At 45.8% G+C, this 13,902-nt stretch overlaps 4 protein-coding genes across 4 annotated transcripts; 2 read left to right on the top strand and 2 right to left on the bottom strand.

The window, feature by feature from the left end:
• Window positions 1–469: 469 nt before the first annotated feature.
• BDW43DRAFT_322188 (heterokaryon incompatibility protein-domain-containing protein) lies at window positions 470–2,757 on the bottom strand (the record flags this gene model as incomplete). Its single annotated transcript, XM_032049513.1, has 4 exons — window positions 470–996; window positions 1,195–2,158; window positions 2,209–2,472; window positions 2,539–2,757. The coding sequence occupies 4 exons, from the start codon at window positions 2,755–2,757 to the stop codon at window positions 470–472; spliced, it is 1,974 nt and encodes a 657-aa protein (XP_031896243.1).
• A 4,378-nt stretch (window positions 2,758–7,135) lies between these two features.
• BDW43DRAFT_288306 (histidine phosphatase superfamily) lies at window positions 7,136–8,166 on the top strand. Its single transcript, XM_032043266.1, has 4 exons — window positions 7,136–7,220; window positions 7,275–7,653; window positions 7,707–7,916; window positions 7,962–8,166. The coding sequence occupies exons 1-4, from the start codon at window positions 7,172–7,174 to the stop codon at window positions 8,026–8,028; spliced, it is 705 nt and encodes a 234-aa protein (XP_031896242.1). The 5' UTR covers window positions 7,136–7,171; the 3' UTR covers window positions 8,029–8,166.
• A 742-nt stretch (window positions 8,167–8,908) lies between these two features.
• On the bottom strand, window positions 8,909–9,143 carry BDW43DRAFT_314983 (uncharacterized protein; the record flags this gene model as incomplete). Its single annotated transcript, XM_032047961.1, has 2 exons — window positions 8,909–8,981; window positions 9,040–9,143. The coding sequence occupies 2 exons, from the start codon at window positions 9,141–9,143 to the stop codon at window positions 8,909–8,911; spliced, it is 177 nt and encodes a 58-aa protein (XP_031896241.1).
• Window positions 9,144–11,736: 2,593 nt separating this feature from the next.
• ayg1 (heptaketide hydrolyase ayg1) lies at window positions 11,737–13,269 on the top strand (the record flags this gene model as incomplete). Its single annotated transcript, XM_032047960.1, has 6 exons — window positions 11,737–11,829; window positions 11,901–11,975; window positions 12,039–12,781; window positions 12,839–12,971; window positions 13,028–13,101; window positions 13,167–13,269. The coding sequence occupies 6 exons, from the start codon at window positions 11,737–11,739 to the stop codon at window positions 13,267–13,269; spliced, it is 1,221 nt and encodes a 406-aa protein (XP_031896240.1).
• Window positions 13,270–13,902: the final 633 nt, after the last annotated feature.

Here is a 13,902-nt window from a genome sequence, read left to right as displayed (position 1 = left end):
AAAGACGCGCGCTGACGCACGCTGCGGGGCCTGAAACAATGGAGAGGAAGGAAGAAAAATTATGAGAAGTGTAGCAGGCTGAAGCCCGTTAGAATACTCAGGCCGTTGGCCCTCGTTTACCTATGCGTTACGTGGTGTATTTCGACCCCTCCTTCCTGTGATACCTTATTTTCCTACTGTTGTTGATTCTTTCTTTCATCCTTCCTTTCTTTCTTCTTCAGCGTTTTCTTCTTGTTTGATAGCTATGATTTTTTATCGAATGTTGCGGGTCGTATCCCTTACACTTATGCATTGATATCTCTGGAGTCTAGCTATAGAATTACTAGGATATTCCGAATACAATAGACATTGACACAACCTATATATAACGATCGTATGTAATGATGAAAAATAATAAAATACGATAGAATAAGTCAGAATCACAATGAGGAAATACAAAAGACGCAAGAGTATGATTCATGTGCGTTAACTAGTCATATAATGCGTTTCGTTCAAGGAGCTGCTTCAGCATCTCACCTCCCCATTTAGTATTCCCTGCCACTACCTGAAACACATCTCCTGGGGCTGGTAGACTCTTCCCCCTCTGTTGAAGAAGTAGTTCCATAATCCAATACCCCTGTCCAGTATTCCCCGCTGCTATTTTGACCACATCTTCTGAGATTGGTAGGCTCTTGCCTATTTCTTCAAGAAGCTGCTTCAATATCCAATATCCTTGCCTAGGATTCCCTGCTGCTATTCTGACCACATCTTCTGTGATGGGTAGGCTCTTGCCTCTTTGTTTGAGCAGCCGCTTCAATATATCGCCTCCCCACGCAGTATTCCCCGCTGCTATTTGAACAACAGCTCTAGAGATTGGGAGACCCTTGCCTCTTTGTTTGAGGAGCCACTTCAGCATCTCACCTCCCCACGCTGTATTCCCTGCTGCTATTTCAACCACAGCTTCTGAGATTGGGAGACTCTTGCCTCTTTGTTCGAGGAGAAGATCCATGATCATACCTCCCCATTCAATATTTCCTGCAACTAACTTGACTATGTTTTCTGAGATTGATAGACTCTTGCCTTTTTGTTCAAGGAGTAGATCCATGATCTCACCCCCCCATTCAATGTTCCCTGCCACCATTTCGACCACAGTTTCGCTAACCGGAAACTTCGATCCATTTCGAAGAAGTAGGTGTTTCATCACTTGGTTCCCACGAGGCCCTAATCTCAACGCTATCGTAACAATATCTTCAAGAATGAGCGCCAAACCATTTAATCTTTTGTTTTCCGAAACTATCGCTGCGTCGCTTGGTACTGTATCATTGAATCTCATCAAGGGTTCCGATTCGTTCTCTTTCCCTGAGTGCGCCTGGAAAGCTTCCCAACTCCAAACTAGGAGTATATCACGGAGGGGCTCCTTTTGTAAATGCAGAACGTTTTGAAGCGCTCTATGCATGCTTCCTCCTTCTCTTTTTTGATGAGGAGTTACACTGATCATTTTAATACTAAAATAATCCTCATATATGGTAACGATACTTGGCTTTAGAGCTCCCTGTAGAAGACAGAGAATGTCACCTTCCTGAATAGGCTTCGCTGAAGCTTGAAGTAGCCATTGAGTACCCCATTCATTCTCATAGCTGAGCGATCTCGGCGTAGTATTAAAGGAGATCTGCACACATTGTCTATCATATCGTGAAGTGTCATCTTTCACCGAGTTTACCCGGCCCAGTATATACCCCTGGGCCTTTATCACAGCTATCTCTCTATGAGGCCAAGTCTCAACAGCATGATTTTCTGTGAGAATCCAGGTAATGACCCGCTGGAAGAGTGCATCCCATGGAAGCCCATAGTCGGGTAAGAGGTCAGCTGTGTTGGGGTCATCAGAGCTCATACCAAGCAATGCATATACTTTATCATGTTTTCTGGTAGCCTCACGGGTGTGATACATGTCCATCAGTTCTCCCAAAGACATTACTCTATGTAAACGTGTCGTATATTCGGGTCGGAAGATTGCCCCTCTCATAAAATAGGTTATTGAGCGGATCAGGCTCTCTAAACCTGGATGAGCCTCATAAGTAAGGTTCAATCCATTCAAGCCTAAGGAAAAGGTATATCCATTCATCTTGACAGGACCACACATAACCAGAATAGATCTTGCAGCACTAACCTCCTGGAGGACCTGTACTAATTAGTTAGTAGTTCCTAAATCGATCGCAAGATTTTTCTTACCCAAATTCGCCGGAACCACGGTCGTTGTAATAACATCAAAATGGCATCATGATTTGTTTTCTTTCCCCACAAGATAGTGGATTTGTCTGTAAATGGCTCGTCCTCTGCAGGAACGCGGATATTTTCAAGTGCTCTATCGCTGTGATCTGCTGTCTCTCCTAGCCAAACAATCACATGGCTGGCTTGACCATATATTGCCAGTATAGATTGGATCTGACAAGCTTTTTCCAGATCATCTTGCTGATTAATATAAATCGCGTCTATCTAGAGCATGCGCTGCAGCTGATGATCTCGAAGATGTAACAGTGCCGCGTAGAGGTTGTCGGTAACAGGTAAAGAATGCCCATCTATAAAGATACATTGAGGTTTACTCTCGCTTCCCCACACATAAGATAAAGCCTCATATGGATGATGCCCCTTGCCTGTTGGTAACGTGTAGGTAATGAGCTGACATTCGATTGAAGCGGTGTTGTCCTCATTAGGTAATAGACAAAGAACACGAATCATACTAGGCCCTACCAGAAGTGGGGAATAATTGTATTGGGACATTGTTTCTGATAATTTGCCCAAGGACTTTCAAATCCTAGTTTTGAACGTACAAGCCGGGTATCTTTTGGAAGAGTTGTCTGTGGATCATAACCCCACTCAGTCACAACTCCGCATATTAACAATACCTGCTTATTATGTATGCTCAGGCTGTCACATTGTGAAAATGCAGCAACTTTCTAAAATCCTGAGCAGGCGCTAAAAAGGGAGGCTGTGTGGGGACGCATTTATATTGGCCGCTTAGACAGACCAATCTTCTCGTTATACTGTGACGGTCCCTTCAGGTAAGCAGCCTCACCCGCCTTCGGCGTGTTTGGTTATATTTAACGGCCGTGGTTCACCGTCGAGGCATGTGACCCATCCTCCCCTATTAGGGCAAAGGCCGTCAGGGGGTAAGCCCTGGGTGTCTCTAACTATGCTAGTTCTAGTTCTATGTACATGTAGGGGACTTTGGCGCGTTTATATAGCTGCCGTAGTTAAGAAAAGGAAGAAGAGGGCCTGCGGTAGCAGGTAGAGGGATAATGCCAGCTGCACGGGTCTGCCTACGCTCCATGACCCATTCTGCCTCCACTGCATTTCTTTTTCTGAAGAAGAGAAATAAAGAGCAAAAGAAAAGGATGTGCTATCTCAGCCTTGCTGAGGTGGGGAGTGTCGTGGGCAGATATCCTCAAAGAAATGGGTCTCAGATAGCCAGGCGGCCAGTTGAACTGCGCCTTTCGGAGTGCCTAGTAAGTAGGGGATTGTTTCAGAGGGGAGCCCTGGAGGTCGGGGCAGGCGTCTCTTTGCAACACGGCAGAAGAAGTGGATAGCGGACTTACTTGCACCGCAGCGGCAGAGAAGGTACGCACCTTCGTGGTTAAAACGCTCATGATAAGTTGCGAAGAATCTGGTATTCTCCTCTAAAACTGCAGTTTAAAGTTGGCCTGATTCCATGCCATTCTTCTAATACGGTACGATACTGATTACTTACTACGTCCACCGAGGGGAAAGGAGAGTGTTACAGGCTCATCGAACGCGGATGCGAGCGGCAGAATCCGTGAGGCAACAATCAGTGAACAAAGTTGACCACCTCAGGTACTTGAGGGCTGAGCGATCACTGAGCGCTCAGCCGCCCCACTGAGCACTAGGACTGATACGGCAAGCGTAAGAGAAACTCCGATATGTATGTTAGGCGGTGTAATTGTCATTCAGTCTTGACTTTCTTTTTTTCTTTCCTTGTTCGGCTGAGTGAGGATCGCTACCTTAAAGCCTCCCGATGAATCACCAACCTAGCCTGAGAAATAACCTAATCTTAAAGTTAGAATAATGTTCCTGGCTTTCCGTAGGTCCGCGATAGTTGCCATAACTGACAACCCTTTCATATTCTCCAAGACATAGATCGATAATGCTGATAAATTTGCTGCTTGAGATCAGCTTGAGTGTGAATGCTACTCAATCTCTCTAGTAATTGGCGCACTCCTTGTTGGATATCAGTTTCCTGTTCGGTTTGCTTCTCGCTTGCCGATCCAGTACACGCGATAAACATACGTATAACTAGACTATCTTTTTCTCGCCTTATAAATCTACCCAATTATCTCCTCCAACCAAATCCTCTATCTCCAAGATCTTTAAGTAAGATATATTACGGTGTGCTCTCCAGATACATTCAGAAGCTTAACCGCTGCGTTATCTATAAAAGACTATGATATAAAGCTGAAAGCTTTGTACTACACTCACGGATATGAGTATATTCAGAATTCAGGTAGATAGGTAGCGTGTGCCTGCAGGCATACCGTAATAATATAACTGATAGAGGATAGAACCATACAGAAATTGATATAATAGAAGATACTCTACGAGCAAGTGACTACTTTCAGCTGTAAAAGCTGATAAAGAAAAAAATACATACAACAGCCGGGATTCGCTGGTGGTCACCCACCCAACTACTAACCGGCCGGCGTGTGGCTTAAGTACGGCTGAGCGGACGGGAAGCCCTGTTCTCCACACCCTGTGGTCGTATGTACTGGACTATTTCCATGTGTGATTTATATGGCCTCAGTATAGCATATAGTAGACTTGGACGTGTCGAGTACGCTGCATATTGGCATGTATTAACTACGATTACCCGTTGCTTGTCGAACCCATCCCAAACCTCACCCAATCTAATATGTAAACATATGTAAACCAGAACTTCGCGTTGCATGAACCTCTAACCCTATCGTACAATAAACTTTGCCCTTTGATGATCGTTTCGAGGCAATCGATCCAATCCCGTGCCCCAATCATCATCCGGTGGTATATTCCATCCTGAAAACCAAACCGTCAGCAGTCGTTCGCCACCGTATTTGCAAGTCCTCTAGAAAGGGTTCAAAGTATCTATTTTTTAGCCTCTATAAGCACTGAGACTATATTTAGCTTACAAACCCTTACGTTGGTTTCATTAGTTATACGCTCACAGCCCGTGCTTGGCCTTCAAGCTACACCAGAATACATACGATCCTCCATGGAGATATAATCACTTGCTAATAATCTACCTCCGAGTCTTGCCACAATTTCCTTCACCCGTCTCAATGAAGTTACCTTCCCAGCATCCCAACCGTTATTGGGAGCATTTCGACATCGTATCTCCGCCGAATTCACCTAAGCAACTATAGCCTGGTACAAATACCCTTGTGCCTCCAGTGCATTACCTAGCCGATAGAAGCTCAGCATGGCATCGAGATTCAACTGTCGCGCCTCAGAGTAATAAATTTCGGTCCCAAGGCGATACACACGCATACACAAGTGCCGTACCAAAGATTCCATCTCTGCATGATTTTGAATAAAGGAAAAAAAAGAAAAAGAGAAGCTCTAACGCTGCATTTATTAAGGATAAATGCCTCCTACTGCCAACCTCTTTGTTGTTATATTCTAAGAAAATAGCTCAAATAAAGGGGTGTCCATAGGATAAGATATAATAGGCCCATATCCCCTTCTGCAAATTATTCAAGTAGCACTTCTCGTTTACGTTAGTTATCTCAAACCCTCCAAAATCATGAGAGCCTTGAGCTTTCTATCGACCTAGGCTTCCCCGAAAACCCTACAAAAAGTGGCCCTCTCTAGATTGGTTCTTCAGTTCTGCTCATTCCCTCAGCGCGGACGTGACTCCGGACAGTCTACCCCCACGAGCCCAAGACCTTAGTGACTCAATGCAGTTTGACAGCTCCCAAGGAGAGGTGACCGTGTCACCTGGTCAAAATATGGAATCACCCAGCGAGCTAGTATCTAGGTATATACGAACCGAGGATACCTACAAGCGCATAATTTGTTGCAGAATCCAAACCTGGAGGACGTTTGCTCCATTCTTTTTAACTTGAAGCCTCGCAATGATAGATTTAGTGCGACGAGAGTTGATCTGAGAGAACACCCTTATACCCAAGCACGGGTCGATATCGATCTCCAAGAAAATGCAGTGAGGGCGAAGTCTAGGCGGCGTTGGTTAGGAAGGCTAACAGCCTGCTGGTTGACATGCAAAATCAGCAGACTCCATGGGGTCATAAGTCCCAAAGGCCCAAAGCGAATTTTGACAAGGATGGGCTTCATGTTCAAGCTATTGAGCATTTTGGGAGTCAGTAAGGAGTGGGTTGTCTGCTTGCTTTTAACTATATTTGATTGGATGTCTTGAGGTCCTCTAATATGGTGTCTATATACGACCAGATTTCTGATGTCGTTTATCAGTTTGGCTGGTTTGATCTTTCGCTATTTGGAAACCAAGTTATTATTCCCATTGATGTGCATTGTGTCATTTTGTTTTTAAGCTATTTTTGTTGTTATGAATATGTTGGAATTATTATATCAATAACATTGATAATCTGGAAAGCTGCGGTAGCTTGGGGACAGAGTAAAGAGAAGATTTCTCCGGCTTTGATACTATAGACGTTGAAAGTTTGGAAGTATATCGGATAAAGACTTATATCCAATCATTTAGCCGTCGCTCTACCGAGTAGATATTTCTCAAGTAAACCGTGAAAATTATAAATCTCTTCATGCGGTTGAAGAAGGATATACGAAATATACGAGGCGCTTAGATCCTTTGTAAATTTGTTAATTTTTGAGGTAATGGCGGAGCAATTCTTGAATGTGTTTAGTAACTAGTTCACGTGGTCCGAAAAGAAAGCCTTTTCTTGAGGGTTTAAGGGTTTATATAAATATGTGTTGTTGTTATAGACAGAGGGCAGCATTCGCATAGGCTAATTTGTAGATCCAAATACCTTTAGAGAGGTCAACCAATGAAGTTATAGAAAATCCGAATTAGGCTATGCCCTTCCGAGCCAATCGGTGAGGAGAAATTGAAATGAAATTCGTTTTCCCGTCCACAAACCACGGCATTTTCCCATCTGTTCCTTGACGACAAAACATAGACATAACATTTACTCCTCAGAAATCTCCACTCTTGATAATGCCGGACAAGGATGCTGGAACCCCCCGCGTTTTTCTGTACCGTCACGGTATGTGTATGGTGCCTATAATACGTCCTCCAGCGGATTGACCATCTATCCTAGGGGAGACGGAGTGGTCCAAAAGCGGACGCTACACCGGTATCAGCGAGCTGGAGCTCACAGAACACGGCACCAAGCAGGTTCAGGCATCCGGTAAGATTATTGTTGGTCAAGGCAAACTGATTGACCCGTCCAATGTAGCCCATGTCTTCATCAGCCCCCGCAAGCGGGCGGTACAGACTTTTGAGATTGCCTTCAGTGACGCCGACAAGGAGACGTTGAGGCGCGATAACAAAGTCTCCGAGACAGAGCGACTTGCCGAATGGGGTTATGGGCTGTACGAGGGGTTGTTGACTCGTCAGATCCGAGAGCTACGAAAGGAGCATGGCCTCGATACAGAGAGGCCATGGGATATCTGGAGGGATGGCTGTGAGAAGGGCGAGTGAGTAACAGCACCCTATCCTGCACGAACAGTGTTGAACTTAGTATCACTAGGTCCCCTCAAGAGGTCACGCATCGTCTGGACAGTCTCATCCAGGAGATCCGGGCCATCCACGCTCCGAATATGCACGGAGAGAACCCCTGCGACGTGGTGCTTGTCGCTCACGGGCACTTGCTCCGGGCCTTCACCAAACGTTGGCTGGGCTATCCCATGGAGTTCCCCCTCTCTATGATGCTGGAACCTGGTGCTGTCGGCGTTCTCAGGTAAGAACACTAACTCCAGCTCAACTACGATGCTAACGGTCGCAGCTACCAGCATCATAGCATTGATGAACCCGCCTTCCTAGTTGGATACGGCTTCCCATTGCAGGAATAATGTTTGGCAATGCTTATTACTAAATATATATTTATAGACTTAGAGGGTAAATAGAGTATCAAACATGAGTCTATGTGAGCTGGTGTTTTGTACAGAAACTGGGAAGGCCTCCAGGGAAGCTAGGGTATTGAATACTAGCGCTACAGGGTCAATGGCACTTTCTTGGGCCTAAAGAAACCGCTTACCATTGATTTCATCATGCCGATAATATTTCTTCCCTGACAAGTTCGAGCTCATATGACTCTTGCACCGAATCGGCGTCCACTGTCCCAATGCCCAGTCGTTCGGCCACTCCGACTTCCCAGCTGATAAGCATAATCCAGTAATATCGCCAGGAATGGCGTTGGGCGCCACGTGGCTCAGATATTGAGGCCCTAGAAATCATATCTTCCACTTGTCCGCTACTTTCTGAGAGAAGAAGGAACTCAACCAGTTTTCCTAGCGGGATAAAACTAATACCATTCGAAATAAGCCGACCACATCCGCCAAGTCCCATTCAGAGTGATCTAACCATTGCACAGCACCGGTTCAGCCAGCCCACGAGTAGCTAGGAAAGTCTAATAGGCGTCTAATGCACGAGCCCACGAACAAGATTTTTAGGTCGAAGCCGACGATGGGAATGCCTTCTAATAGGTCGTTCTTCAATCTCGCGCTGAGGCGACCGGAGGATGCCATGAAACGCATTTATTGCATCACTGTCTTTTCCAGACTCTCGTCGGGAGTAATGGAGTCGAAGTGTCTGAAACGCACTAATATAAAATAGCTAATACTTAAAGTAGGTGGCATTCTAGATCCAGTGAAGCTGGAATAAAACTGCCCACACTTGTCAAATTAGTCTTCTCGGGGCATTCGTCGGAGGTGCCATCCTCGCACAGGTGCATTAAGGACGGCGAAAATGGACCGGGTCGTTGACAGAAAAGATACAGCGATTGGAGAGGGTCTGTTCCTGGAATCTTAGAATTGTCAGCGCCATTTCCATCTACAGTTCATTTGGTGCTTGTGGCTACATACGTCCGGCCTCTGGTAGAGTATTTCGACATGTAGAGGTAACCGTCTAGCTCTTTCAGAACTCTCATCCTGACACCAGGTGCTACCTCCTTGGTCCTTTGGTCCATATTGTGAGACTCCTGTCGGACTCCGGCGAGCCCTGCATTAGCATTTAACACCAGTAGCTGCAACAATCGTCGCTATGGACCCTCTATAAATCAAATACATAGAGATAATACTATTGGCGAGTTCTTCCCTCGTCCTGGACCAGAGAGAGACTGTCCACCCTAAGATATCTCCCCCAATGCGATAAACAAGACCATAGTATCTTGTATGATTTTTGGAATTGGCGGTAAGCTTCTCAATGACCTCCTGCAGCCATGAGACGGTGCTTGTTGCTCGACAACAAAGGCAACTGTGGGGAATTGCCCCGGACGTAACTGAGAGCAAAATATTCACAAGGTGCCGGCGCTTAGACCATGCAGCTGTCCAGGACATCGATCACCAAGCAGCGTTTTAAGTCAGATTTACCACCAGAGGAACTGGCGACTTTCAGGGGCAACTGTCGGCATTTTTCTTCGTGAGTAGGCTGACAAATATTCATCCACTTTTGGACCAGCTCGGGTTTAATATGCGTCGGTTTAATAGCTCGTCCAACTTTCTGAATCTTAGTTTTGATGGACTGTCGTTTAGGAACATGAGTCGAGAACCAAGGGAGCTGAAGTTGAATCCCTTGGGGTTATCGTTAAATTCACGAGGCCCAGCAGGCGATGAGGCACCAGGCTCATGGCTTTCTGTCCTTCCTCTAAGCATCAAGAAACAAGCACGTCTTGCGCAAGCTCCTTGTGCCGGTCTGGTACGGTCTTATCTCTCCATGCTGCTTCAGAAATATAACCCTGCCCAGCGCACTTGTCGCATAAGCCTTCCATTTTGAGTATCCTTGATAGATATTCTAAGAAGGTTTGGAACGATGGAAAATATCGCTTTCTTGACAACCTTGCGGATACTCTATTTCAGCCTCATTAGCCGCTGTGCTGACTATTCGTATTATCCTTTTCCTCCTACATGGCTGGTGCGCGCGCCCTCTAGTCATGCATTAGCCGCTGAGACTAGGGACATCCTGTGAGGCTGAGCGCAACCATAGGTTCCTTGGGCATTTGGCAAAGTGCTATATCTACGCACAGAGAAAGTCTTGGTTGGTCGGCACTTTTCTTCGCCTCGCCCACAGTCATGCGAGTCATCGAGCCTACTAGCCCTAGATCTCTTCTTTTTTTAAACATCGTTGTTCACTTATGCCAGGGCTTTCGCCACCTGTAAAATGCCACGCCTTCACCTCTTTGTCGAGAGTATGAGCGTAACCCAGCTCCTATTGTCAGTCGTTTGTATCTTCATTCTTGTTGGCATGGCGGATATCAGCTGGTCGTCTTTACCATGGCTAGGAATTCGGAAAGGAGGATGGTATGTTGTTTCGGTATCAAGAAGGAGAAAAAGATAGTCATCATGACAAGGTCGACAATGGTATCTACGAGCGCCACCCGGGCATCGACTCAGATCTGCATAACGCAGCAGTTGTAAGTCTCCAGGCTATTATTATGGCTGGTTGGAGTCTCACGCCCTAAGAGGCCCGCCAAATCTAGAAGTCGTACTGAGGGCTCTAACCAAACAACCCCTGAAGACTTTTACCACCCCCGGAATGGAGATGACAAGGTTATCCACCTGATATGATTAATAGGATAAGCAGAATAAGAACCATTCCGTTCAAACCCCTATCCCAAATGGTATTTCATATTCCGACTGACAACACCACTATTCGGGCAAATCAAGTGATATTATTGAATTGTCTAATTATTTGCGCCAGGTTAGATACAACCTTTGAGTGTTTTGGGTGGGGTAGAAACGAATCGGAAAGCCATCGTGACATATAACAACCGAACACTTGCTTGGTATCAATGAGCAGTGCGTGAATAATATTATTTCCCTTCCTTTGCTGTGAAAGATTTTCACATAGCATAAAACGATAATGAAGTTCCATTTGCTATTATCTTTTCGTGGGGCTTTTTGAGTCGGCCAACTGAGTGATGTTTATAGTATAGAATTTATGCTCATGTGAGTTTATTGTACTTCGGAGGAGGGTCACGTCGCACCCATGCAGCGCTTAGGGAGCACCACCATTCTTCTGCTGTTAAATGATTCCCGTCTGTTATTCTTGTCGTTTTTAGTTTGTAGATAAGTACGGAGTAGAACTTTTTAAAGTTATACACGGTGCCTGGGTAACCAATAGTACATCAATTGGCAAGGATAGTACGAAGATCTTTCCAGCTTATTACCTTGATGCGCCAATCCTCGTAATATCCTTGATGCTGTGCTATAATGAAGTCATCACCTATCTAGCAATTTTAGATATGTGGGGTGCGATGTAACTTCCTCGCCGTTTGCGGTATGCTGGCTTTAGGGCTGTGGCCGCAGCGTTACAGATATCTCACGTGATCTTTCGACAACCCGTCAAATATGTAGTACAAGTGGTTTAAAGTGGTACCTGCTGGGGTAGTAGATCATTGAAGTGGGGGTAAAATCGATCTCACTGGGTTTTCTTCAAAACTTGTCTTGCAGCTGCTATATTCACCTCTAACATGTTGTTCACTGCGACGACCGCTTCCTCTCCATCACACTCATAGCCTCCCTTTTCTTGGAAAGACTGGGACTTAATTTCACTACATAAACATGACTAATTGGATCCTTGGGGATAAATTCGACACGATCTATCCGCATAAAGGCTGTATCAAGGCTTTGTGGGAAACTCGTTGGAAGTTTGCTGTCAGTTATCCGCAAACTATTCTGCAATTCAACGTATTGAGACAACTAACCGAATAAACCGAACCTTACAGTGCAAAAAAGGAGTTTATCCTTTTCATGATGGCTGCTATGAAGATTTTGAGCCTATATTTCGAAAGCTAATCTCGGTTTGTCTTGCCTAACTCAAAGCTCAGATTTCGTTGCAACTGACCGAGACCGATGAACGGCAGGAGAATATCAATGACGCCAGTACGGACGAATATACATCAACATTCTTTCCCACAGCATCGGAGCTAGAGTCCCGAGCCTCAGAAGCCATGGATGCTGGCCACACCCATCATGCAATCGACCTCTTCCGCCGCGCAGCCGTAGTCTATCGGATTTCTCGCTTTCCCTACGTTGACATCGCCCAGCCAGACTCCATCAAGCGAACAGCGTTCGACCTTCAGAAAAAGGTCTATCTCAAGTCCGCTTCCCAATGGAATCCGCCAATCAAGGAAGTTACTATCCCGCACACCCACCGTTCTGGAAATGATGGCCCTCAAATCCCCATCTACATTCGTTGGCCTAGCAATGCTCGACCCGAGGCCCCAGTCCCCGTCATCTTCATCATGACCGGACTAGACGGATACAGACCGGATAACAGCCAACGAACCCACGAGATCACCGCCCGCGGATGGGCGGTTGTCATAGCCGAAATCCCGGGAACAGCGGACTGTCCCGCCGATCCTGCGGATCCTACCTCACCAGATCGAGTATGGGATAGCATCTTTGCATACATGGCTACTCAGCCAATGCTGGACATCAATCAAGTTGTGCTTTGGGGGCTCAGTGCGGGAGGCTTTTATGCTATCCGTGCCGCTCATACACATGCAGCTCGACTACGTGGAGCCATTGCGCATGGGGCGGGGTGTCATTATTTCCTGGATCAGGAATGGCTTAGTCGCGTGGATGATCATGAGTACCCTTTCTCGTTAGTTCGCTCCTCATATTTACGTAGATTTCGAGTTGTATGCTAATGGTTGTGCAGAATCATGCCGGGGTGGGCGAAGAAATACGGCTACGACGACGTTCAGCTCTTTAGGCAGGAAGCAAGAGAGAAATTCTCCCTTCTCGAGACGGGGATTCTCGACCGCCCTAGTTGCAGGCTACTCTTGTTGAATGTGTGCAATTGTTATGTTCCTGCGTGCTGTATGGGCTGTATCTGACAAGCGTATAGGGTGTCGATGATGGTGTTACTCCGATCGAGGATTCTCTGACTCTCTTCAACCATGGGAGTCCCAAGGAGGGAAGGTAGGACACCATATACATCCGTAATATATGAACTACAGGTCCAAGATTAACTAATCATCATGCAGGTTCTTCGAAGGCCTACCGCATATGGGGTACCCCGACAGCTTGCCGGTCGCATACAAATGGCTAGAAGATCTCCTTCCCAGCGAGTCAAGACAGAGTAACTAGATGTGCTCGCCTGTTGGATGTGCTCACCTGCTTTGCCAACCTAAGCTTTGAATATCCGTAGGGCAGTACGCACATATTTGTGGATCTGATATTTTGTTCCTTGTCGGAGTACCATTGCTATATGCTGTTAACAAAGAGTAATGTGCGATTTGCCTTCACAACTACCCTCAGCGGTTATGGATCTATACAGCAATTGGAATTCTTTATCGTATTTGAAGGGGCCACTATGTATGCCTCCTCGTTGGTCTTAGTGTCCGATTCGGCACTTTCCAAGCCCATACTATACACAAATGAATAATCCGGGTCTACGCCGTTAGGTCCGATAGCATAAATTTCATAGGGAATATTTCTTTCTACTGTTATTAATAAACATCTGTCTTGTTGGCCATGTTGAATAGGTCATGCTAAACTGCCTGGTCAAAAGTATTGCAACTCCCGAAATTCCGCACCCGACCCTCTAATTTCAAACCTCAATATCTCAACAAATTCTGCATAATTTGAGCTCAAAACTAGTTCTATAGAATCCATATTTCAGTATTTAGTATACCAGCCATGAGCTTGGTATACAGCACGGACCCTGCGTGGCCAGGATAGAACTAAACGATTTATAACCTCCTGGGTAGGTGTTGCAAT

This window comes from Aspergillus alliaceus (assembly GCF_009176365.1).
Source record: "Aspergillus alliaceus strain CBS 536.65 unplaced genomic scaffold BDW43scaffold_53, whole genome shotgun sequence".
Lineage (NCBI taxonomy): Eukaryota > Fungi > Ascomycota > Eurotiomycetes > Eurotiales > Aspergillaceae > Aspergillus > Aspergillus alliaceus.
This window is presented reverse-complemented; position numbering and strand designations above follow the sequence as displayed.

Coding starts and splice junctions, on each gene's coding strand:
- BDW43DRAFT_288306 (XM_032043266.1), top strand. CDS start 7,172: ATGCCGGACAAGGATGCTGGAACCCCCCGCGTTTTTCTGTACCGTCAC. Junction 7,221..7,274: donor CGTTTTTCTGTACCGTCACG/GTATGTGTATGG, acceptor CATCTATCCTAG/GGGAGACGGAGTGGTCCAAA. Junction 7,917..7,961: donor GGTGCTGTCGGCGTTCTCAG/GTAAGAACACTA, acceptor TAACGGTCGCAG/CTACCAGCATCATAGCATTG.